The sequence below is a fragment of the Triticum aestivum genome, chromosome 3A (assembly GCF_018294505.1).
Source record: "Triticum aestivum cultivar Chinese Spring chromosome 3A, IWGSC CS RefSeq v2.1, whole genome shotgun sequence".
Taxonomy (NCBI): domain Eukaryota; kingdom Viridiplantae; phylum Streptophyta; class Magnoliopsida; order Poales; family Poaceae; genus Triticum; species Triticum aestivum.
In genome coordinates this window covers 24035851-24060806 of record NC_057800.1, presented here as the reverse complement: position 1 = coordinate 24060806, position 24956 = coordinate 24035851, and the positions used below count along the sequence as shown (strand labels likewise).

The following is a 24956-nucleotide window of genomic DNA, read 5'->3' as shown; positions in this document are numbered from 1 at the left end:
CGGCGCCCTTCAGCTAGCGATGTGGGACTAAACTTTTGGGCTCGGGGCAGCAAAGGCCATCGGTCCCGGTTGGTGGCACCAACCAGGACTGAAGGGGGCATTGGTCCCGGTTCGTGGCACCAACCGTGACCAATGCACCCCTTTAGTCCCGGTTGGTTCCACCAACCGGGACCAAAGGCCGCCGCTTCCCACCCTTTGGGCTGCTGAAAATTGGCCTTTGGTCCAGGTTCGTGGCACCAACCGGGACTAAAGGGGGCATTAGTCCCGGTTTGTGCCACCAACCGGGACCAATGCTCCGTCTATATAAGCCACACTTGTGAAAATTTTGGTTCAGTTTCTTCGATCCCGCCCCGACGTCGCCGCCAGGCTGCCCCTCTGCTCGCCTCGCCGTCGCCACCGTTGCCCCCGAGCGCGCCCTGCCTCGCCGTCGGCGGCGGCCGCCCGTCCACCGCCCCCGAGCACCCCCTGCGCCGCCGAGCCCATCCGCCGCCCCCGAGCACCCCCTGCACCCCCGAGCCCGTCCGCCGCTGCCGAGCGCGCCCCGCCGTCGCCCTCGCCCTCGCCGACCCTGAGCCCGTCCTCGTCGCCGTCGCCCCCGACGCCGGCCGCCCGCGTCTCCTCCCCGATCCCTCCGGGAGAGGTAGCTACCGCCCCATCCTCCCCCCTTCCTTCCTTCCCTGCTCCTTAATTTGCAACATATTGATATGATGTAGATGTATGTATGTATGTATGTATGAGTTGGGGAGAAAGTTTATAATTTTTTTTCATATATACTGTACATGTATGTATGATGAATTTTGATATTTTTTTGTTCATATATAATGTAGATGTATATGTATGTATGGAATGATATCGATGGATGTATGTATATAGAACATTCGTAGAAAATATGAAGAATCTGATATGACCAATGTCCCCCTCCGGTTCACTCGGGAACACTAACTATCTCGGAGAAAAAAATGTTATCGGGGAAAAAAATGTTATCGGGGTCGAGGGTCGCCGAACATGAGAGGAAGAAGAGGATAAAAAAGAAGAGGAAGAATAAAAAAAAAGAGGAGAAGAAAGAATAGAGGAGCTTCTCCTCTATTCTTTCTTCTCCTCTTTTTTTTCTTCTTCTTCATCTTTTTTTTATCGGGAGGGGTCGAGGGTGGGGGGGGGGTCGAGAACGCCGGACATTCATGAGAGAGGCGAGGAAAAAGGGGAAGAAGAGGGAGAAGAAGAGGAGAGGAAGAAGAGGAAGTCTTCTCCTCTATTCTTTCTTCTCTTCTTTTTTCTTCTTCTTCTTCCTCTTTATTTTATTAGGAACGATGGTCGTCGAGAGGTCGAGGAGCGGTAGAGGAGAAACCCTAAATAGAAAGTATCGTCGGTGTGAGATACATGTACCGTCGGTGTCGGACACTACACCCACATCCCACAAGTGGCGCGGGCTTCGACGCCCACGTCACTTGTGGGACGTGGATGTAGTGTCCGACACCGAAGGCCACATGTATCTCACACCCACGATACTTGCTAGCTATTTAGGGTTTCCTCTACCGAAAAGAAGAGGAGAAATAAATAAGAAGAAGAAAAAAGAAGAAAAAGAAGAGGAGAAGAAGAAAGGAATAGAGGAGAAGAAGAGAAAAATAGAATATATATTCTATTTTCTCTTTTCTCCTCTATTCCCTTCTTCTTCTCCTCTTTTTTTTCTTCTTTTTTTCTTCGACACGTGGGGGGGGGGTCGAGAACACCGGACATTCATGAGAGAGGCGAGGAAGAAGGGGAAGAAGAGGGAGAAGAAGAGGAGAGGAAGAAGAGGAAGTCTTCTCCTCTATTCTTTCTTCTCTTCTTTTTTTTCTTCTTCTTCCTCTTTATTTTATCGGGAACGATGGTCGTCGAGAGGTTGAGGTGAAGGAAATATGCCCTAGAGGCAATAATAAAGTTATTATTTATTTCCTTATATCATGATAAATGTTTATTATTCATGCTAGAATTGTATTAACCGGAAACATAATACATGTGTGAATACATAGACAAACAGAGTGTCACTAGTATGCCTCTACTTGACTAGCTCGTTAATCAAAGATGGTTATGTTTTCTGACCATGAACAATGAGTTGTTATTTGATTAACGAGGTCACATCATTAGTTGAATGATCTGATTGACATGACCCATTCCATTAGCTTAGCACCTGATCGTTTAGTATGTTGCTATTGCTTTCTTCATGACTTATACATGTTCCTATGACTATGAGATTATGCAACTCCCGTTTGCTGGAGGAACACTTTGGGTGCTACCAAACGTCACAACGTAACTGGGTGATTATAAAGGAGCATTACAGGTGTCTCCAAAGGTAGATGTTGGGTTGGCGTATTTCGAGATTAGGATTTGTCACTCCGATTGTCGGAGAGGTATCTCTGGGCCCTCTCGGTAATGCACATCACATAAGCCTTGCAAGCACTGCAACTAATATGTTAGTTGTGAGATGATGTATTACGGAACGAGTAAAGAGACTTGCCGGTAACGAGATTGAACTAGGTATTGGATACCGACGATCAAATCTCGGGCAAGTAACATACCGATGACAACGGAACAACGTATGTCGTTATGCGGTCTGATCGATAAAGATCTTCGTAGAATATGTAGGAGCCAATATGGGCATCCAGGTCCTGCTATTGGTTATTGACCGGAGACGTGTCTCGGTCATGTCTACATTGTTCTCGAACCCGTAGGGTCCGCACGCTTAAGGTTACGATGACAGTTATATTATGAGTTTATGCATTTTGATGTACCGAAGGTTGTTCGGAGTCCCGGATATGATCACGGACATGATGAGGAATCTCGAAATGGTCGAGACGTAAAGATTGATATATTGGAAGCCTATATTTGGATATCGGAAGTGTTCCGGGTGAAATCGGGATTTTACCGGAATACCGGGAGGGTTACCGGAACCCCCCGGGAGCTATTTGGGCCATATTGGGCCTTAGTGGAAAAAGAGAAGGGGCTGCCCTAGATGGGCTGCGCGCCCCCCCCCCTTCCCCTAGTCCTATTAGGACTAGGAGAGGTGGCCGGCCCCCTCCTACTCTTTTCCCCTCCGAGGAATCCTAGTTGGACTAGGATTGGAGGGGGAATCCTACTCCCAGTGGGAGTAGGACTCTCCCGCGCCTCCCCCCCTTGGCCGGCCAGCCTCCCCTCCTCTCCTCCTTTATATACGGAGGCAGGGGCACCTCTAAACACACAAGTTGACACAAGTTGATCCACGTGATCTATTCCTTAGCCGTGTGCGGTGCCCCCTGCCACCATATTCCTCGATAATACTGTAGCGGAGTTTAGGCGAAGCCCTGCTGCTGTAGTTCATCAAGATCGTCACCACGCCGTCGTGCTGACGAAACTCTTCCCCGACACTGTGCTGGATCGGAGTCCGGGGATCGTCATCGAGCTGAACGTGTGCTCGAACTCGGAGGTGCCGTAGTTTCGGTGCTTGATCGGTTGGATCGAGAAGACGTACGACTACTTCCTCTACGTCGTGTCATCGCTTCCGCAGTCGGTCTGCGTTGGGTACGTAGACAATACTCTCCCCTCGTTGCTATGCATCACATGATCCTGTGTGTGCGTAGGAAATTTTTTGAAATTACTACGAAACCCAACAGTGGCATCCGAGCCTAGGTTATTTATGTTGATGTTATATGCACGAGTAGAACACAAGTGAGTTGTGGACGATACAAGTCATACTGCCTACCAGCATGTCATACTTTGGTTCGGCGGTATTGTTGGACGAGACGACCCGGACCAACCTTACGCGTACGCTTACGCGAGACCGGTTCCCTCGACGTGCTTTGCACATAGATGGCTTGCGGGCGACTGTCTCTCCAACTTTAGTTGAACCAAGTATGGCTACGCCCGGTCCTTGAGAAGGTTAAAACGGAGTCTATTTGACAAACTATCGTTGTGGTTTTGATGCGTAGGTGAGATTGGTTCTTACTTAAGCCCGTAGCAGCCACGTAAAACATGCAACAACAAAGTAGAGGACGTCTAACTTGTTTTTGCAGGGCATGTTGTGATGTGATATGGTCAAGGCATGATGCTGAATTTTATTGTATGAGATGATCATGTTTTGTAACCGAGTTATCGGCAACTGGCAGGAGCCATATGGTTGTCGCTTTATTGTATGCAATGCAATCGCGATGTAATGCTTTACTTTATTACTAAACGGTAGTGATAGTCGTGGAAGCATAAGATTGGCGAGACGACAACGATGCTACGATGGAGATCAAGGTGTCGCGCCGGTGACGATGGTGATCATGACGGTGCTTCGGAGATGGAGATCACAAGCACAAGATGATGATGGCCATATCATATCACTTATATTGATTGCATGTGATGTTTATCCTTTTATGCATCTTATCTTGCTTTGATTGACGGTAGCATTATAAGATGATCTCTCACTAAATTATCAAGAAGTGTTCTCCCTGAGTATGCACCGTTGCCAAAGTTCGTCGTGCCCAGACACCACGTGATGATCGGGTGTGATAAGCTCTACGTCCATCTACAACGGGTACAAGCCAGTTTTGCACACGCAGAATACTCAGGTTAAACTTGACGAGCCTAGCATATGCAGATATGGCCTCGGAACACGGAGACCGAAAGGTCGAGCGTGAATCATATAGTAGATATGATCAACATAATGATGTTCACCGATGAAACTACTCCATCTCACGTGATGATCGGACATGGTTTAGTTGATTTGGATCACGTGATCACTTAGAGGATTAGAGGGATGTCTATCTAAGTGGGAGTTCTTAAGTAATATGATTAAATTGAACTTAAATTTATCATGAACTTAGTCCTGGTAGTATTTTGCAAATCATGTTGTAGATCAATAGCTCGCGTTGTTGCTTCCCTGTGTTTATTTTGATATGTTCCTAGAGAAAATTGTGTTGAAAAATGTTAGTAGCAATGTTGCGGATTTGATCCGTGATCTGAGGTTAAATCCTCATTGCTGCACAGAAGAATTATGTCCTTAATGCACCGCTAGGTGACGGACCTATTGCAGGAGCAAATGCAGACGTTATGAACGTTTGGCTAGCTCAATATGATGACTACTTGATAGTTTAAGTGCACCATGCTTAACGGCTTAGAATCGGGACTTCAAAGACGTTTTGAATGTCATGGACCATATGAGATGTTCCAGGAGTTGAAGCTAATATTTCAAGCAAATACCCGAGTTGAGAGATATGAAGTCTCCAACAAGTTCTATAGCTAAAAGATGGAGGAGAATCGCTCAACTAGTGAGCATGTGCTCAGATTGTCTGAGTACTACAATCGCTTGAATCAAGTGGGAGTTAATCTTCCAGATAAGATAGTGATTGACAGAATTCTCTAGTCACCATCACCAAGTTAGTAGAACTTCGTGATGAACTATGACATGCAAGGGATAACGGAAACGATTCCCAAGCTCTTCGTAATGCGGAAATTGACGAAGGTAGAAATCGAGAAAAACATCAAGTGTTGATGGTAGACAAGACCACTAGTTTCAAGAAAAGGGGCAGAAGGAAGAAGGGGAACTTCAAGAAGAACAGCAAGCAAGTTGCTGCTCAAGTGAAGAAGCCCAAGTCTGATCCTAAGCCTGAGACTAAGTGTTTCTACTGCAAAGGGACTGGTCACTGGAAGCGGATCTACCCCAAGTGATTGGCGGATAAGAAGGATGGCAAAGTGAACATAAGTATATTTGATATACATGTTATTGATGTGTACTTTACTAGTGTTTATCGCAAACCCTCAGTATTTGATACTAGTTCAGTTGCTAAGATTAGTAACTCGAAACGGGAGTTGCAGAATAAACAGAGACTAGTTAAGGGTGAAGTGACGATGTGTGTTGGAAGTGGTTCCAAGATTGATATGATCATCGTCACACACTCCCTATACTTTCGGGATTAGTGTTGAACCTAAATAAGTGTTATTTGGTGTTTGCGTTGAGCATGAATATGATTTGATCATGTTTATTGTAATACGATTATTCATTTAAGTAAGAGAATAAATTGTTGTTCTGTTTACATGAATAGAACCTTATATGGTTACACACCCAATGAAAATAGTTTGTTGGATCTCGATCGTAGTGATACACATAATCATAATATTGAAACCAAAAGATGCAAAGTTAATAATGATAAGTGCAACTTGTTTGTAGCACTGCCGTTTAGGTCATATTGGTGTAAAGCGCATGAAGAAACTCCATACTGATGGAATTTTGGAATCACTTGATTATGAATCACTTGATGCTTGCGAACTGTGCCTTTTGGGCAAGATGACTAAAACTCCGTTCTCCGGAACAATGGAACGAGCTACTGACTTATTGGAAATAATACATACCGATGTATGCGATCCAATGAGTGCTGATGCTCGTGGCAAGCATCGTTGTTTTCTGACCTTCACAAGATGATTTGAGCAGATATGGGTATATCTACTTGATGAAACATAAGTCTGAAATAGTTGAAAGGTTCAAAGAATTTCAGAGTGAAGTGGAAAAATCATCGTAACAAGAAAATAAAGTTTCTGCGATCTGATCGCGGAGACAAATATTTGAGTTACGAGTTTGGTCTTCAATTAAAACAATGTGGAATAGTTTCACAGCTCACGCCACCTGGAACACCACATCGTTATGGTGTGTCCGAACGTCGTAACCGCACTTTATTTGATATGGTGCGATCTATGATATCTCTTTACCACTATCGTTTTGGGGTTATGCATTAGAGACAGCTGCATTCACGTTTTAAAATAGGGCACCATCTAAATCCGTTGAGACGACACTGTATGAACTATGGTTTAGCAGTAAACCTAAGCTGTTGTTTCTTAAAGTTTGGGGCTGCGATGCTTATGTGAAAAAGTTTCATCCTGATAAGCTCGAACCCAAATCGGAGAAGTGCGTCTTCATAGAATACCCAAAGGAAATTGTTGGGTACACCTTCTATCACAGATCCGAAGGCAAGACATTCGTTGCTAAAATGGATCCTTTCCAGAGAAGGAGTTTCTCTCGAAAGAAGTGAGTGGGAGGAGAGTAGAACTTGATGAGGTAATTATACCTTCTCCCTTATTGGAAAGTAGTTCATCACAGAAATCAGTTCCAGTGATTCCTACACCAATAAGTGAGGAAGTTAATGATGATGATCATCAAACTTCAGATCAAGTTACTACCAAACCTCGTAGGTCTTCCAGAGTAAGATCCGCACCAGAGTGGTACGGTAATCATGTTCTGGAAGTCATGTTACTAGACCATGATGAACCTACGAACTATGAGGAAGCAATGATGAGCCCAGATTCCACGAAATGGCTTGAGGCCATGAAATCTGAGATATGATCCATGTATGAGAACAAAGTGTAGACTTTGATTGACTTGCCCGATGATCGGTGAGTCATTAAGAATAAATGGATCTTCAAGAGGAAGACGGACGTTGATAGTAGTGTTACTATCTACAAAGCTAGACTTGTCGAAAAAGGTTTTTGACAAAGTTCAAGGTGTTGAATACGATGAGATTTTCTTACTCGTATCGATGCTTAAAAGTCTGTCCGAATCATGTTAGCAATTGCCGCATTTTATGATTATGAAATTTGGCAGATGGATGTCAAAACTGCATTCCTGAATGGATTTCTGGAAGAAGAGTTGTATATGATGCAACCGGAAGGTTTTGTCGATCCAAAGGGAGCTAACAAAGTGTGCAAGCTCCAGCGATCCATTTATGGACTGGTGCAAGAATCTCGGAGTTGGAATATACGCTTTGATAAGTTGATCAAAGCATATAGTTTTTGTACAGACTTACGGTGAAGCCTGTATTTACAAGAAAGTGAGTGGGAGCACTACAACATTTCTGATAAGTATATGTGAATGACATATTGTTGATCGGAAATAATGTAGAATTATTCTGCAAAGCATGAAAGGATACTTGAATAAAAGTTTTTCAAAGAAAGACCTTGGTGAAGCTGCTTACACATTGAGCATCAAGATCTATATAGATAGATGAAGACGCTTGATAAGATTTTTCAATGAATACATACCTTGATAAATTTTTGAAATAGTTCAAAATGGAACAGTCAAAGAAGGAGTTCTTGCCTGTGTTGCAAGGTGTGAAGTTGAGTAAGACTCAAAGCCCGACCACGGCAGAAAATAGAAAGAGAATGAAAGTCATTCCCTATGCCTCAGTCATAGGTTCTATAAAGTATGCCATGCTGTATACCAGATCTATTGTATGCCATACCACTGAGTTTGGCAAGGGAGTACAATAGTGATCTAGGAGTAGATCACTGGAGAGCGGTCAAAATTGTCCTTAGTGGAATAAGGATATGTTTCTCGATTATGGAAAAAGGTTCGTCGTAAAGGGTTACGCCGATGCAAGTTTGACACTAATCTAGATGACTCTAAGTCTCGATCTAGATACATATTGAAAGTGGGAGCAATTAGCTAGAGTAGCTCCATGCAGAGCATTGTTGACATAGAAATTTGCAAAATACATGAGGATCTGAATGTGGCAGACCCGTTGACTAAGATTCTCTCACAAGCAAAACATGATCACACCTTAGTACTCCTTGGGTGTTAATCACATAGCGATGTGAACTAGATTACTGAATCTAGTAAACCCTTTGGGTGTTGGTCACATAGCGATGTGAACTATGGGTGTTAATCACATGGTGATGTGAACTATTGCTGTTAAATCACATGGCGATGTGAACTAGATTATTGACTCTAGTGCAAGTGGGAGACTGAAGGAAATATGCCCTAGAGGCAATAATAAAGTTATTATTTATTTCCTTATATCATGATAAATGTTTATTATTCATGCTAGAATTGTATTAACCGGAAACATAATACATGTGTGAATACATAGACAAACAGAGTGTCACTAGTATGCCTCTACTTGACTAGCTCGTTAATCAAAGATGGTTATGTTTCCTGACCATGAACAATGAGTTGTTATTTGATTAACGAGGTCACATCATTAGTTGAATGATCTGATTGACATGACCCATTCCATTAGCTTAGCACCTGATCGTTTAGTATGTTGCTATTGCTTTCTTCATGACTTATACATGTTCCTATGACTATGAGATTATGCAACTCCCGTTTGCCGGAGGAACACTTTGGGTGCTACCAAACGTCACAACGTAACTGGGTGATTATAAAGGAGCATTACAGGTGTCTCCAAAGGTAGATGTTGGGTTGGCGTATTTCGAGATTAGGATTTGTCACTCCGATTGTCGGAGAGGTATCTCTGGGCCCTCTCGGTAATGCACATCACATAAGCCTTGCAAGCATTGCAACTAATATGTTAGTTGTGAGATGATGTATTACGGAACGAGTAAAGAGACTTGCCGGTAACGAGATTGAACTAGGTATTGGATACCGACGATCGAATCTCGGGCAAGTAACATACCGATGACAAAGGGAACAACGTATGTTGTTATGCGGTCTGACCGATAAAGATCTTCGTAGAATATGTAGGAGCCAATATGGGCATCCAGGTCCCGCTATTGGTTATTGACCGGAGACGTGTCTCGGTCATGTCTACATTGTTCTCGAACCCGTAGGGTCCGCACGCTTAAGGTTACGATGACAGTTATATTATGAGTTTATGCATTTTGATGTACCGAAGGTTGTTCGGAGTCCCGGATGTGATCACGGACATGACGAGGAGTCTCGAAATGGTCGAGACGTAAAGATTGATATATTGGAAGCCTATATTTGGATATCGGAAGTGTTCCGGGTGAAATCGGGATTTTACCGGAATACCGGGAGGGTTACCGGAACCCCCCGGGAGCTATTTGGGCCATAGTGGGCCTTAGTGGAAAAGAGAAGGGGCTGCCCTAGATGGGCTGCGCCCCCCCCCTTCCCCTAGTCCTATTAGGACTAGGAGAGGTGGCCGGCCCCCTCCTCCTCTTTTCCCCTCCGAGGAATCCTAGTTGGACTAGGATTGGAGGGGGAATCCTACTCCCAGAGGGAGTAGGACTCTCCTGCGCCTCCCCCCCTTGGCCGGCCAGCCTCCCCTCCTCTCCTCCTTTATATACGGAGGCAGGGGCACCTCTAAACACACAAGTTGACACAAGTTGATCCACGTGATCTATTCCTTAGCCGTGTGCGGTGCCCCCTGCCACCATATTCCTCGATAATACTGTAGCGGAGTTTAGGCGAAGCCCTGCTGCTGTAGTTCATCAAGATCGTCACCACGCCGTCGTGCTGACGAAACTCTTCCCCGACACTTTGCTGGATCGGAGTCCGGGGATCGTCATCGAGCTGAACGTGTGCTCGAACTCGGAGGTGCCGTAGTTTCGGTGCTTGATCGGTTGGATCGAGAAGACGTACGACTACTTCCTCTACATCGTGTCATCGCTTCCGCAGTCGGTCTGCTTTGGGTACGTAGACAATACTCTCCCCTCGTTGCTATGCATCACATGATCCTGTGTGTGCGTAGGAATTTTTTTGAAATTACTACGAAACCCAACACGAGGAGCGGTAGAGGAGAAACCCTAAATAGAAAGTATCGTCGGTATGAGATACATGTACCGTCGGTGTCGGACACTACACCCACATCCCACAAGTGGCGCGGGCTTCGACGCCCACGTCACTTGTGGGACGTGGATGTAGTGTCCGACACCGAAGGCCACATGTATCTCACACCCACGATACTTGCTAGCTATTTAGGGTTTCCTCTACCGAAAAGAAGAGGAGAAATAAATAAGAAGAAGAAAAAAGAAGAAAAAGAAGAGGAGAAGAAGAAAGGAATAGTGGAGAAGAAGAGAAAATAGAATATATTCTATTTTCTCTTCTTCTCCACTATTCCTTTCTTCTTCTCCTCTTTTTTTCTTCTTTTCTTCTTCTTCTTCTTCTTCTTCTTCTTCTTCTTCTTATTATTATTATTAGCCGGAAGTAGAGAGAGGTTTCCTAGTGTCAAAGTATTGAAGAAATCCATGCCTTCATCATTAGCCGGAAGTAACCAGTGCATGTTGGTATGAAATTCTGCAAAGTTGTTCTGGAATGGAGTCCCGGATAGAATAATCCGCCTTTTGGTACGAATTCAGCAAAGGCCTTCCAAATAGCAAAGGCTCTTGTTGAACTTTGTACCAAAAAGCGAATTATCCTATCTGGGACTCCGTTCCAGAACAACTTTGAAGAGCTTCGTACCATCATGCACATGTTACTTTCACCTAATGATGAAGACATGGTTTTGTTGAATCCCTTGACACTAGGCAACCTCCCGACCCCTCGGCGATCCTATCGAACATGAGAGGAAGAAGAGGATAAACAAAGAAGAGGAAGAAGAAAAAAAAAGAGGAGAAGAAAGAATAGAGGAGATCTTCTACGTTTGGCACTAATATATCCATCTGTCATGTTTGAATAATAATTGCCATGTTGTAAATATTTGTAGAAACTATGGACACCGCCCTAGACGAAGCAACAAAAGAAGCGTTGTTGAGGGACATAATCGCAGAAGGAAGTGATGCCATCTCGTTGTTTCTCAACGAAACCGATGGTCTGGAAGGAGAGGGTGAACAAGCTGGCTACGGTGACCTAATGCCGGTGCAAGAAGAAGAACATGAGGACGGCTCCGGTGACCCAATGCCGGTGCAAGAAGGAGACCGTGATGACGGCTCCGGTGACCGAACCGAGTCCGGCCAGGTATATATATTAGTTAAGCCTATGCTGACTAGCTGATTGATGCATTCATTGTTTTGGTATGTACACATATTAATTAAGTCTTTGTTCTTTTTTCTAGCCCTCCGGATCGAGCACAACTTCGGTAAAGAGACGAGGCCCGAAGAAAAAGTTGAGCTCGGATGAAAAGTCTGAGATCATAGCAATCGCGCCCGACGGCCAACCTATTGAACCCCTCCAGACAAAGAGCGCATTTGTTGCTCAGTGCGGGGTTCTGGTTAGGGACAAGATCCCGATAAGCATCCAGCAATGGTTTAAGCCGGCTACAGAAGACCCTGAGGTCTCTTATGTCAATGATATGCAGAAAAATGATCTTTGGACTGAGCTGAAGTCAAATTTCACCCTACCCCCTGAGGATAATCTAGAGAACCCAGTTAAAGAGAAATTAATCAAGTCTTTTGCTCTGAAGAGGATGGCAGAACTATTCAGGAGGTGGAAGAAAGAGCTGAATAAGTTTGTCGAAAATAATGAGACACCAGAATTCAAGGGCAGATATGAGAAGATCAGAGATCACTAGCCCGCATTTGTGGCCCACAAGACATCAGAAAAGAGTCAGAAGATGTCAGCGACAAACAAGCAAAATGCTACGAAGAAGAAGCTTCACCATCGCACGGGGTCAGGTGGCTACCTCGTAGCCCGGCCTAAGTGGTCCAAGAATGAGAATGATCTGGTTCATAAAGGGATCGAACTAGAGACAATTAACTGGCCAGACCGTTGCCGGACTTGGTTGGGCTGGCGGAACCCTGGACCCTCTAACAGGGAAGTGCATTTGGACGAACGATCAAATGGACATACCAGTCAGTAAGCTTAAGCAGTATATCGAAGCAGCACAGGAAGGGACGTTCTTTCCAGACAGAGAGAACGACGAGCTCACAATGGCCCTCGGGAATCCTGAGCACCCTGGACAGACACGAGGCACGCCAGGCTCCATTCCGTGGAAGGTTGGGTTTCCGGACGCAGGCGGTTACAAATCCCATGAGAGGAGGAAAAAAGTGCAGCAGACCCAAATGCAGGCGCTGCAAGCAAGGGTAGACGCGATAGAGGAACGAGAAGCAAATCACAGCAAACGTACTGCCGAAGCCTCCCCCGAAGCTACCCCGCCATCTCAGCGCAGAAGCAGCATGGCTTCCACCGAGCTGCTTTAGCCGGAGCATGCCTTGACGGCTCCTGCCAGCTATCCCGTGGATGCTATAACGGAGTCTCAAAATTGCCACCTTAAAAATATGGATGAATTTGAAGGTCAAGGCGGCTGTTGGCTCTGTTTATCCTACTGAACCCGGCGCAACTTTTCACTGCCGGCCGATTCCAGAAGGATATGCTAGGGTGATGGTGGATGAGATAACGGAGGGATTTGAGGACCTCCAGCTTGACCACCCTACCGGTGAAGGGGAGACTCGGCTGGGGTCTGCTCTGAAGACTCCATGCCTATGGCGGAAGGAGCTCATCAACCTTCCGAACTGGACGCCACTGCCTCCTCCTCCTCCTCCGGCAAGTCAGGGCACTCCGCCTCCACCGCCTCCTCCTCCGGCGAGTGACGATCAGGGCCCTCGGCCGGCTCCTTCTCCAGCGCGTGGCGGCACTCCGCCTCCTTCTCCGCCTGCGCCGACGCGCCCGAGCAGCCAGCCTCCTCCTTCTCCGCCTCGTCAGCAAGGGCGGAAGAGACCTGCCGCCGCTCCAGCTGCTCCGGCGCGTCGTAGTCCTTCTCCTCCGCCTCTTAAGCAAGTAAAGAAGACAACCACTACGTCTGCTCGGTCGGCGTCTAGCAGTACAACCAGAGGCGGGAGGACATACAGATTCGGTCCTTCTCTGAAGACTCCAGAGAAGTTACCATACGAGAGGACCCAGGAGGAGAACGCCGAGATCGCGCGAGAAGAGGTGAAGAAATTCTTTGAAGGGGTGAAAGCAAAGAAACATCCACCTCCGGAGGAGAAGGTAGATTGGGTGAAAGTGAAGCGCACTCTGGCTGCCCTGACAAAACCACCGAAGTCTGATCCGCTGAAAGGAAACTATGACCGCATTATTGGAAAGGAATTTGCCGAAGCGGAGCGGTCGGGAAGTACTGTCATTGATCAAAGGCTGAAAGAACGACGAGCTGGGAAACAAATTGCCCAGCTCGGCGAACAAGCGAAGCAATCGTGCCCCCCGCTCAAGGTGCCTAGCCACAACGTTGCTAATGATCCGAGGATGGTGCCCGGTTATAGCAATCTTGCAGATTACCTGCCCGACGAAGTACATTATGAACCCATGGACGTGCAGATACAAAGATACGAGTACGGGAAGCCTCTCGTCAAAGATGAAAGATCTCTATCAACGATGATGCGAAGATTGCATGATTGGTACTTGAAAATCTGCAGAGACTCTGGGGGGAGGAGTACTTTGTATGTGAAAGTTAAAAAGGAGCATGACCTCATTGGAATTGATCTGTTGCCTGTTCCATTTGAGGAGTTCTATTAGTTTTTCAATCAATTGGCCCTCGATAAAACAACGGTCGCCTGCTACTGTCTGTAAGTAGTACTACTTCTGTCATTAAGTTTCTCTATATAGCTTAGCTCTTTCATTGCATGTATTTATAATCATCCTCACTATATTATGCAGATTGAAGATCGCCGAATTGAAGAAAAGACAAGTCGGTGATATTGGGTTCATTAACACATATCTCATAGATGCAACTGAGGTTAAACTTCATGCCGCAGCTACCGAGGCCAACTTGCTACAATCGTTCGTAATAAATCAAAACAAATATATAATACTCTTTCCTTACAACTTCAGGTGAGTGTTACTGTCTTGTGCGTATTCAGTTTCCCTTATATATTAGTCAAGGTTATAGTAATGTAATTGATGAGTTATGCATGTGTGTGCAGTTTCCACTATATTCTCCTAGAGATTAAGCTTGAGCAGGGAGTAGTAACCGTTTTAGACTCTAAACGAAAAGATCCCCAGGACTATGCAGACATGACTCAAATACTCCAGAAGTAAGTTAAATCGATCATTATCCACCATATCAGCAACTTTGTTCATTTCCTGATATCAAGTAATTGTTTTCTTTGTCCGGCAGGGTTTGGAGAAAATTCACCAAAACAGTTCCGGGACTGCCGAAGGAGCTGGAATTTAGACACCCGAAAGTAAGTACTATAGTAGCATGTTCCGCGCATCTCCTAGTGATTCAAGCGCTAGTTTCATCAATACCATTTAGAATTCTTGCTTATCAGTTTGATTGACCTCTATTTCTTGTAAAGTGGTTGTGGCAGGAACAAGGGAATGATTTCTGTGGATACTACATCTGTGAGTCCATCCGCCACACGACCTGTGAGCGGGGCGGGTACTCTAACGAACAATATGAAGTACATAAATAACAACATTCACAATTTTATTTTATTACCATCATTTGTGTTGAGTTTCATTCATTCATATATATATGTATTGACCCCCTTCTTCAAATTAGATGTTTCGGAAGCGGGATGAACTCCTAGCACCAGCTCGCATGCGAGCAATTCAAGAGGAATTGGCGGCATTCTTTCTTGACCACGTGATCCCTGAAGACGGAGAATTCTATGTGGACCCTGAGTCCGTATGATTATATTTGTAGGAGATAATTATTGTATATATGTAGCCGGTAGTGTCAGATAGATATACGAGAACTTGTTGTTCGACCAATCTCTCGGAGAAGGAGAGGTGGTCGATATCACTTCTCTCTGTATGCATATATGTTCATGACGATCTTCTGTTTCCTTCGTTTGCTTACTAGCTAGCTAGCGTGTCTACTCCTCTCTATACGTATGTATAGTACGTAGCGTCGACCAAGCACGGACATAAGAGAGGACACTTCTCTCTATTAATTATAGCTAGCTAACACAATATATGAAACACCTAAATTAACCCCCCAAAACCCCCAACCCCCCCCCTTTCAAAAAAAACAGAAACCCCAGCCACAGAAATCCTGACGCGTGGATGCCTATTGGTCCCGGTTGGTGCCAGCAACCGGGACCAAAGGGTCTCCTGACTGGGCTCTGCGCACTGCCCACGTGGAGGGCCTTTAGTCCCGGTTCTAGATTGAACCGGGACTAAAGGGGGGAGGTATTAGTACCGACACTTTAGTCCCGGTTCCGGAACCGGGACTAAAGGCCCTTACGAACCGGGACTATAGGCCCTTTTTCTACCAGTGAACTGTCGCAAACTTCGTGAAGATTTTAAAACTAGCATTAGGAGGCAGATAGGTCTATATTGTTGTATCCTTTCAACCTCATTAACCCTAGGTAATAAAATAATATCTCTAAAGATTAAGCGAAACAATTCTAGTTGGTCAGCATGTAGGTTGCCAAACAAATCCAGTAGATCCGGTTTGATGACTTTCCAGAAGTTCTGATAGAACTCTGCGGGAAAACCATTAGGACCCGGGGCTTTGTTGTGCTCCATTAGGAAAACCACTTTTCTAACTTCCTCCTCAGAATATGGAGCTATTAGAAGGCTATTTTTCACATCAGAGACCCAAGGGATGTCATCTGTTCTGGACTCATCCATCGAGAAGTTTTCTTCTTCTGAGGCTCCGAACATATTTTTATAATAATTAGTGATATAAGATTTAAGTTGCTCATTCCCCTCAATCGTGCCCTCAGCCTGTTGTAGGGAATGAATAAGTTTCTTCTGGTGTCTACCATTGGCGGCACCTTGAAAATATCTAGTATTCGAATCTCCTTTTAGCATAAATTGAGAGTTAGGATGTTGGTACAATTTGAGCTCCTCTTCATGCAGCATGCGAGCTATCTATGCATTGGATTGACTCTTGATCTCAATTTCATGCACAAATAGCGGTCTGACCTCTGCCAAAGCTTCTAAATCATCAATAATAGATGAAAGATGAAACTTCTCTTTTTTAGGACACCCGCAGTATGCCTAGCCCATCCACCAAGGAATTTACGTAGTGCAAGCACTTTGTTATTCCATTTATGTATTGGGGTATGCCCGACAACCGGTTTCTCCCACACCTCCTTAACCATGTCATGGAATCCATCCCGATGCAGCCAACCAAGTTCGAACTTGCACTTGCGTTTATGCTGTGGGTGTGGCAAACCAGTACTTAGGAGGATGGGTGCGTGGTCTAATAGATATTCGACTCGACGTAGAGCATTTAAAAAACCATAGGGAATTTTGATTCCCATCGGTATCCATTAACATGCGATTTTGTTTCTCGTGTGTCGACTCCAGAAGACTGTTCACCCAAGTAAACTATCTTCCAATCAAGGAAAACGGTCACAGATCTAGACTGTCGATGACAACGTTGAAAAGGAAAGGCCAATGATTATCAAACCTATCACGGCTTTTCTCGTGTGGGAATCATAGCAAATTGAAATCACCACATATAAGAATAGGTATGGATTATCTTTCGATAGGTTAACCAGTTCATGGAGAAAATCAGCCCTGAACTCATCCTGGGCAATACCATACACGGCGACGATAGTCCATGTGAAGTTGTCGGCTTTGTCGCGGATATGGAGTTTAATGTGAAATTGACCATCTGAACTAGCCCAAACATACATAGTTCATGTGTTCACACCAATTAAAATGCCACCGGAATGACCTCTAGCTAGGCGGCCGTGAAATCCAAGTGAAGTCTATCCCACCAGAAAGGAGGTTAAGCAGACTTACCAAGAAAATCACGTGTCCCCATTTTAGAGATAGCTAAAAAGTCTATACTGCCTATTACAGTCTATAATGAAGATGTTTAGTCAAGTCACCAAGACCTCTGCTATTAAAAAACATATCATTCATGAGGAAACAATAGGAGATTTAGAAAATTTTGCCCTTTTAGAGGACTTACGACTCTTTTTCAAACGGGCGGTCTTTGATTTATGTCCAGAAGCTGTAAGCTCTACCAATGAGCTAAACTCAGGTTCAACCAATTCCACATCTGAAACCTCTCCTACTAAATGAGAGAGCAGCTGGCCATCTGATGTGGCATGCAGCACCTCCCCATCTAGATGTGAGGCAAGAGATTTGCTAGAAACTCGTGCAGTAATCTTTAATCAGTCATATTCCAAATGTCTCAAAGCGTTTGTGGAAACAAAAATATCCTTCTTATTATATTTTTAAACTAACACCCACATTATTCAGTTTAGAAACGATGGTTGTAGTGGGAAAAGATAAAAAAGGATTTGAGTAGAGACGTTATACCTTGGTTGTCGAGGTTCTACACAGCTTTACTACGCATAGCCTTGGCCAAGGACTTGGGTAGGGACATGCACGGGGATGAGCAGGGGAGGCTGGGGGCGTGGATATGAATCAATACCCCGCTGGGTAATCCCTATTGTCAGCATGAGTTCTCCCCCCTATTCCTTTTGACCCGTTAACAGGGAAGAACCACTTTGTGACCGTGCTAATCCTTCTCGGAAAGCAAGATCACCATGCCTGGTTTGGTCCCTACCACTAATGTTTATTAGCACCAAGAGCAACTTCAACGGACGGACCTAAATAGATGATGTTTTTGTCTGTTTTTTGTTCGTTTAGGTTGGCTGTCCATCCGCCGTCCGTCCTTTTTTAGTTTTGGGTCGGCAGTGCGTTCAACAGGCCGACTCATTTGATGATCGCGCGCGTTTTAGATCATGCTACCGGCCATGTCGTCATCCTGGTTTTGGCGCTCCAGCGTGCGGGAAAGGTTTGCGCGCGGGGGGAAAGCGGTCTAGTGCACGCTGGTTTTGGCGCTCCAGCGCGCGGGAAAGGTTCGCGCGCGTCGCGGCCGGCGCTCGTTATAAGAAGGTGCTCCCTCCACACTCTGTCCGCCGCCCACTCGTCTCGCCCCCTCTCACTAGTCTCGCCGCCTCTGTGCCACCATGTCGATCCGCCGCCTGGGCGCTTCGGATTTTCGCGGAGTCCGCGAGCGCCGCTCCGGCGCCTTCTCCTCTGAAATCTGGTTTCGCAAGAAACGTCTCATCCTTGGCACCTTCAACACCGCAGAGGAGACGGCCGCGCACACGACGCGGCGGCGTGGCGCCTCCTGAGGCCTCGTCGGGATATGAATTTTCACAACGTGTCGAGCCAGTGGGCGCAGGATCTAGCGCCTCTCCCGCGGCTTTTCACTGACGAGGATCGTCGTGTCCATCGGAGACAGCAGCGTCGCCTCGCCATCGCCAAGATGGACGTGGAAGCCATGGTGGTGTGGCACGAACGCTTCCCGCAGGACATCATCGACGAGCGCCAGTTCTACAAGCAAACAAGGTTGGAGAGGGACGCGAGGAGGACGGGGCGAGTCGCCTATCGGGAGGACAAGCGTTCGCGAAAGCAGGCCGCTCAATTGAAACTGAAGCTACGAGAAACGTCGGGTTGGGACTTTGAAGACGAGCAGCATGCTGACGCCTACATTCAGACGTTGAAGGAGGACATTGCCGAGTCGGAGTCAGAAAGCAACGAGTAGTGGTCTTTTCTTTTATCTGTGTACGCTAGAACTATATATGTATCCATTTTTATCTGAAAAAATGGCCGGCGGCGTCGGCGACGAAGCAGGCGGGCGAGCGTGTGCTGTTTGATGTGGAAAGACCAATCCAATGTGCCACCGACCAACGGGCCTGGTGAGAAAAGAGGGCGAGCGTGCGCGTCCGTCGCGTGTCCGCGTCGACGCAAATCAGGCTAAAAAATGGACCGAGAATAAATCGGCAGGCGGACGAAAGCATACACGCGTCCATTTAAATCGACGCGTTGGACTGACTTTTTTATCTGCGTCCATCCAAACGAACGGGCCACGGATGAAATGGGTCGCCAGTTGCTCCAACATCGACACCCTCTCGAAACAAAAAATCTGCAACCCACAATCAACGAGGAGATACTACATGAACAGATGCCTCCTTTTGTTGCTGCCATCTTCCGACTGGCCATAGCTCTTCCAACCGCGCATATACATAGCTTTTTCGCAGACATATACGCAGAGGATCCAAGATAAAGTGTGCGGGCGAGACCGCTTTTTCTACATGACAAAGCCAAATAGTGCAAGAAAAAGGAAAAGGAGGGTGATGTGGCTATACATCCTTAAATGCAGAGGCAAACCCAAGTGCGTGACATGCATTTGCTGGCGGCAGCCGCGCATGCATGCATGCACCTTCTCGTGACCGATCCATCCGTCCGTAAAGCCGAGGAACACATGAGGAAAGCAAAGCCTAAAGCGATGCACATATCAAACTATCAAAGCCGGCCGTGCTTGTCACCACCTCAGCTAGCCCGCCCACTTTTGCTTTGGGTTGTGTCACGCACACACGGTGACATGGTACTGCCGCCCGCCGATCCCAATATCTCTCTCTTTTGGTATCTCTGTGTGCGTATGTCAGCATGCACCACATCACATGCGCCCAACTACAAGACGGAACCGGGCCGATCTCATCTTATTTTTTCTACAGATAGGTGTACATTACGCCTTTACAACACCGTCGTCATCCCATCTCGAGATGAATCCGATCGATCTCGCTTCTTTTTATACACAGTACGTAGTATATTGTACTACTGCTACTAGTAGCTAGCTAGAGGCCGAGTGCGTTGCATGCATATTCTCGTGTCTACGCAAACACTACAGCTTTATCTTTTCTTTTGTCGCTACAACAATAAAAAGAGAAAGGGAAGATAAGGTGAACGAAATAAACAAAAGGAAAAGTAGGGTTACAGTCAAAAGAGTGTCCATGGATGGATCTATGGAGGTTCTGATGAGATCTCAGTGCGCGGGGAAGAAGAGGGGTGAGGGGTCTCGCTCCATGGTGCCCTGCTGCGGGTCGACACGGAGCCGGCCCATCTTCTCCTCGCACCAGTGCAGCTGCTGCTCCGTGATCTCCGGCATGCGCAGCACCCGGGCCACCACCTTGAGGTCGATGAGACCCAGCAGCACCGCCACCTCCTCCTGCTCCCGCAGCTTGATCCGCTTCAGGCACCGCCGCGGCCGGCTCAGGTCCTTGAGACGGCTCTTCTTCTGATCCACACAAAAACTTTCAGAATGCATGAACATTGCTTGCACGTACGTAAGAAATTCGTCGGATCACTCACGGCCTTGTTGGTTCTCTTGAGGGTGATGACGATCGACTGGTCGGCGGCGCTCGTCCTCCGCCGGACCATCTCCCTGAACATCTGGTAGTGGCTACGCTTGTCGGCGCGGAGGAACGCCATGAACGTCCGGATGGACTCCTCCAGGATGTGCAGGAACTGCACCGCCGATATCAGGTCGTCCTTCTCGTCCTCCTCCTCTGTGCACATTAACCAAGTTAATTAATCACAAACAAATTAATTTTGAATTAGTATTCAGTATACAAGATTACGTTTACAACATGGCAGATCAATGGTAGTACCTCTGAACTCTGGGACGAGGAGCAGCTTCGGGGAGGAGTTCTTCATCCGGGCGTACACCTCGGGCCGGCGACCGTGCTCGAAGGGCTCGTTCTCCATGAACCGGTAGAGCAGCACCTGGAACTGCTGGAACTCCTGCGCCACGCGCGCCGGGCAGCACCGCTCCTCCAGCATCATGGTGCCGCCGACGACGCCGCCGTTGTGGCGGCGGAAGGTGGTGTAGTTCCAGTTGAGGGCCTCCCAAGTGAGGCAGATCTGGGCCACGTACACCCGCTCCAGCTCCGGGTACGGGTCGCGCAGCCCTATCGCCGGCGCCTCCGCCGACGCGGGCCTCGGCCTCGGCGCCGCCATGGACAGCTTGTGCGTGATCCGCTGCGACATCGACCGCGGCTGGCACTTGATCGACCTGAACGACTCTGCATGCACAACACACATGCATCGACGTCATCATCGTCCATAATTCTTCAGCCGGCAGCAAGAACACAAATTAAAAATGGAACATTGTTCGTACAATAATGTGTTAGCTAGATTTGTAGTACTAGGACTAGATAACGTGCGTGGAGGAACATGTAATGATTTGTTCTATTGGGAACGTGTAATAAGAATTCTCCATTGAGCCCACACATGCCCCTGAAAAGCGTCGCAAAGAACTGGAAATACGGGCGACCGGAGCTTGTTTGCAACAAAAGTTGATCTAGTAGAGGTGATGATGATAATTGGGGAATATTTGGTGATGATGATGATGAGCAAATTCATCAGTTTTCCTAGGTACAATCAATTTGGCAGTAAACAATCTGGTGTAGGTGCATACCTGTCTCGGTGAGCTTCTGGGCGCCGACGCGGTGGAAGTAGACCATGTCCTCGTCGTACTTGCGGAAGAGCGTGTAGGACTCCCACCTCGCCGAGCTCCGGCGCGACGACGACGAGAAGAGGTCCGAGTAGGCGTCCTTGCCGGTCGTCACCGTCGAGCTCTGCCACTCCACCGAGCTCTTGGACGTCGACTCGCTCGTCAGCGTCGACGCGCCGAACCGGCAGCTGTCCCCGTCCTCCTCCTCTCGCCGCGGCCGCAGCCGCGCGCCGCCGTCCAGCTGCAGCTTCTTCGTGTCGGCCAGCGCGTGGCTGTTCACCAGCCGCTTCACGTCCGGAAAGCCCGCGGCCTTCTCCTCCTCCTCCCCCGGCTCTTCTTCTACTCCATGCCCGTCTTCACGATGATCACCGTCGCGGCGACCTTCTCCTCCTCCTCTGCTTCGTTGCCTCTCTGCAACCGTAGAGTTGGATGACAAGCAGTGTAAGATCAAGCTGAGAAGTGACCGGTGAAAAAGAAGTGAGCGAGGATACGAACGGAATGGAATCTAGCTACCTAGGAGATTGCCTTGAACGGAATCATTCTTCGGTAGTGACGACGACGCGGCGACCGGACCATTCTGCCGATACCCATCAGCCGCCATGGGGACGCCGTCGTCGGCTACGGAGACGGCCACGTCAACCCTGGCCTCTTCCTGCTCCTGGGCCGCGGTGGCGGTGGCACCGGCAGTGGCGGCATCACTTTCGGCGCGGTGGTCCTCCTCCTCGCGCGGCGCGAATGAGACGCGGTTGGTGGATTCCGGCGGGGCCGTGTGAAAGGCGCAGCTGGTCTCCGCCACCTCCAAGCAATGTTGCGCAGCCGTACCACCAGCACCAGTGTACAAAAGGTGATTCTTTGCTTCGTCGCCAAGGCCAAGCAGGGCGGTGTCCTCGAACACGGCCTCGTCGAACCAGAACAGCGTGCCCCCCGCCTGCCGCTCCCCTCCGGCGAGGTGGATGTCGTCGGCGGCGGCCACGTCCTCCTTCCCGGGGTTACTCTCCGCACGGTTGTCACGGCCACGGCGCTCCCTGCACACATGCACGTACGCAGAAGAAGTGAGCAGAAATTCGTGAACATGCATGGCTGAATTGAAGGAGCAATAGTTACTTAGTCAGTAAGCATCCTACTACTGCACACTACGCCCTAATTACCTTGCGCGGTGGAGTCGGGCGAAGAGCTTGGCGAGGAGGAAGAGCGAGAGGTAGGCGAGGAGGAGCAGAAAGCTGAGAGAGGCCAAGGCGTGGAGGAGACCGCCGGGGCCGCCACCGCCGGACGCGGGCAGCCACGTCACCTGCAGCAGCTCCGCCATGGGACGAGGGCAGTAGGAGGAGCTGCTACCAAGCTGCCGGCCATGAGGAGCCTGCGAGCCAAACACTTGCTGCAGGTGCAACCCCACCGGAGAAGAAGAGCAAGATGAGCTGCTCCCATTACGCATCTATCTGCGTCGACGACGACGACGATGCAGATGGCAGATCGACCACTGATATGATGATGTGTATGCTTGCTTGCTCTAGAGGCGCGCGTACGGTGGAGAAGCTAGCTTTTCTGCTTTGGGGCGGTCTGGTGGCTTTGGCTAAGGAAGGAAGCCAACCAACCGCGATGGCAGGCACCCACTGGCTGGCTGCTCGGAGCACTTTGCTCCAGAGAGAGGAAAGTGGTGTGGGAGATGGCTAGGTGGAGAGATCAAAGCCAAGATGGTTTGGGAGAAGCCGAAGTTTATAGCCCGGCTCGGCCCATAAAGGTGGCGGAGAGATTTTCATATCATATCATGGGGAGGGCATACGTGCATGGGGTCCAACGTGATCTAGAAAAGAGAAGATGGGACGGACGCGATGGGCATGGTTAGCAAGCAAGTAATCTCCGAGTAATTATTACTCCTACGACAGGCGCCGAGGCGAGAGCTGAGCAGTAAACAAACAATTTTTGGGGGACGTCGGAGGCAGGCAGGGCCAAGTGACTTGCATTAGGAGCTAAGCCTATATGCGAGATGCGATGTGCGTTTCATCGCCCGCCACCGCGGGTTTGGTATAACGCGCTCGCTAGCCCGCTTTGTTGTGGTACTTGTAGCAGCACTTGTTAGATGCACGTTCGTGACCAGGGGCTAAGCTATCCGTACGTTGGAAAACCGCCTTCCTGCTCGATCTCGTTCCTCGTTCTGCCGCGCGCCCTTGTGTCCGCCTCTCCTCTGGAGACTGGAGGCATGGTGTGTGGGGCGACTGATCCGAGACTTCGGCCTGCTTGTAAGAATCCAATGGTGGCCTCCCAAGACCCTTCGGGACGCCGTTTTGGCGGTTGCTTAGGTGTCTACTTCCGCCGTCGTCTACGGTAGCCGTTTGGTAGTACTCCTTCTGTCCAAAAATACTTGTTGAAGAAATGAATGTATCTAGACGTATTTTAATTATAGATACATTCAATTTTATTCATCTCCCCGACAAGTATTTAGGGATGGAGGGAGTAGATATCTCTACCAAGGGCGGAGTCAGGGGACTGGATGGCGCTGTAGCTCCCCCATTCTCTCACAAATGCATGTATATCTTCTTGCTAATCCTCTTATGTGAGAGAGAATTAGTTAGATTTGGCCAGCTTGGCCCACGCTAACATTACATGACACCTTTGCCACTCTCAATCTTAAATTTTTGTCTCGCGGACGACATTGATCCTCTAGGCAGATCTTAGGAGTGGTGGTGGTAATGAGGATCAGTCGCGATGGTGGTGAAACATGACTTGGTGGTATAGTCATTGACTAGATCCGACAATGGTGGCGTATTGAGGGCTCAATGGGTAGCTTATGTCTCGATTATCTAGGGTGAAAAATCTAGGCATGGCTATCTAGATCCGATTACAATGGCGTCTCGAGAGCTCACTCGACATCTTTTGTATCAACTACCCAATGCAAAATCCTAGGCCTAGCTATTTGGACCCGACGACAATGATGTTATGCGGTGTTCCTTGCCTGATTATATTGTTGTGGTGCACTGTTACACATTGATGTTACATACTACTTGGAGGAAAACCCAACACTCTGCCTTACTGGTTCAATCTACCGTTGATGATGCAAGATGATAGGATACGTATTCCTTGTTGGAGGTGTCACATCGAAGACTAGGTTCTACTCCACCTCACCATTGG

At 47.7% G+C, this 24956-nt stretch overlaps 1 protein-coding gene across 3 annotated transcripts; it reads right to left on the bottom strand.

Annotated features, from left to right (window-relative positions):
• Positions 1-20007: 20007 nt before the first annotated feature.
• Positions 20008-23510, bottom strand: LOC123059952 (uncharacterized). Of its 3 annotated transcripts, XM_044482510.1 has the most exons (7): positions 22979-23510; positions 22344-22855; positions 21795-22247; positions 21329-21399; positions 20986-21298; positions 20687-20883; positions 20008-20612 (listed from the first exon to the last, which is right to left on the bottom strand). In XM_044482510.1, the coding sequence occupies exons 1-7, from the start codon at positions 23260-23262 to the stop codon at positions 20361-20363; spliced, it is 2082 nt and encodes a 693-aa protein (XP_044338445.1). In that variant the 5' UTR covers positions 23263-23510; the 3' UTR covers positions 20008-20360. The 3 variants fall into 3 exon arrangements, with proteins under 3 accessions (XP_044338445.1, XP_044338443.1, XP_044338444.1); XM_044482508.1 differs by having other exon boundaries at positions 20986-21399; XM_044482509.1 differs by having other exon boundaries at positions 20986-21399; positions 21795-22241.
• Positions 23511-24956: the final 1446 nt, after the last annotated feature.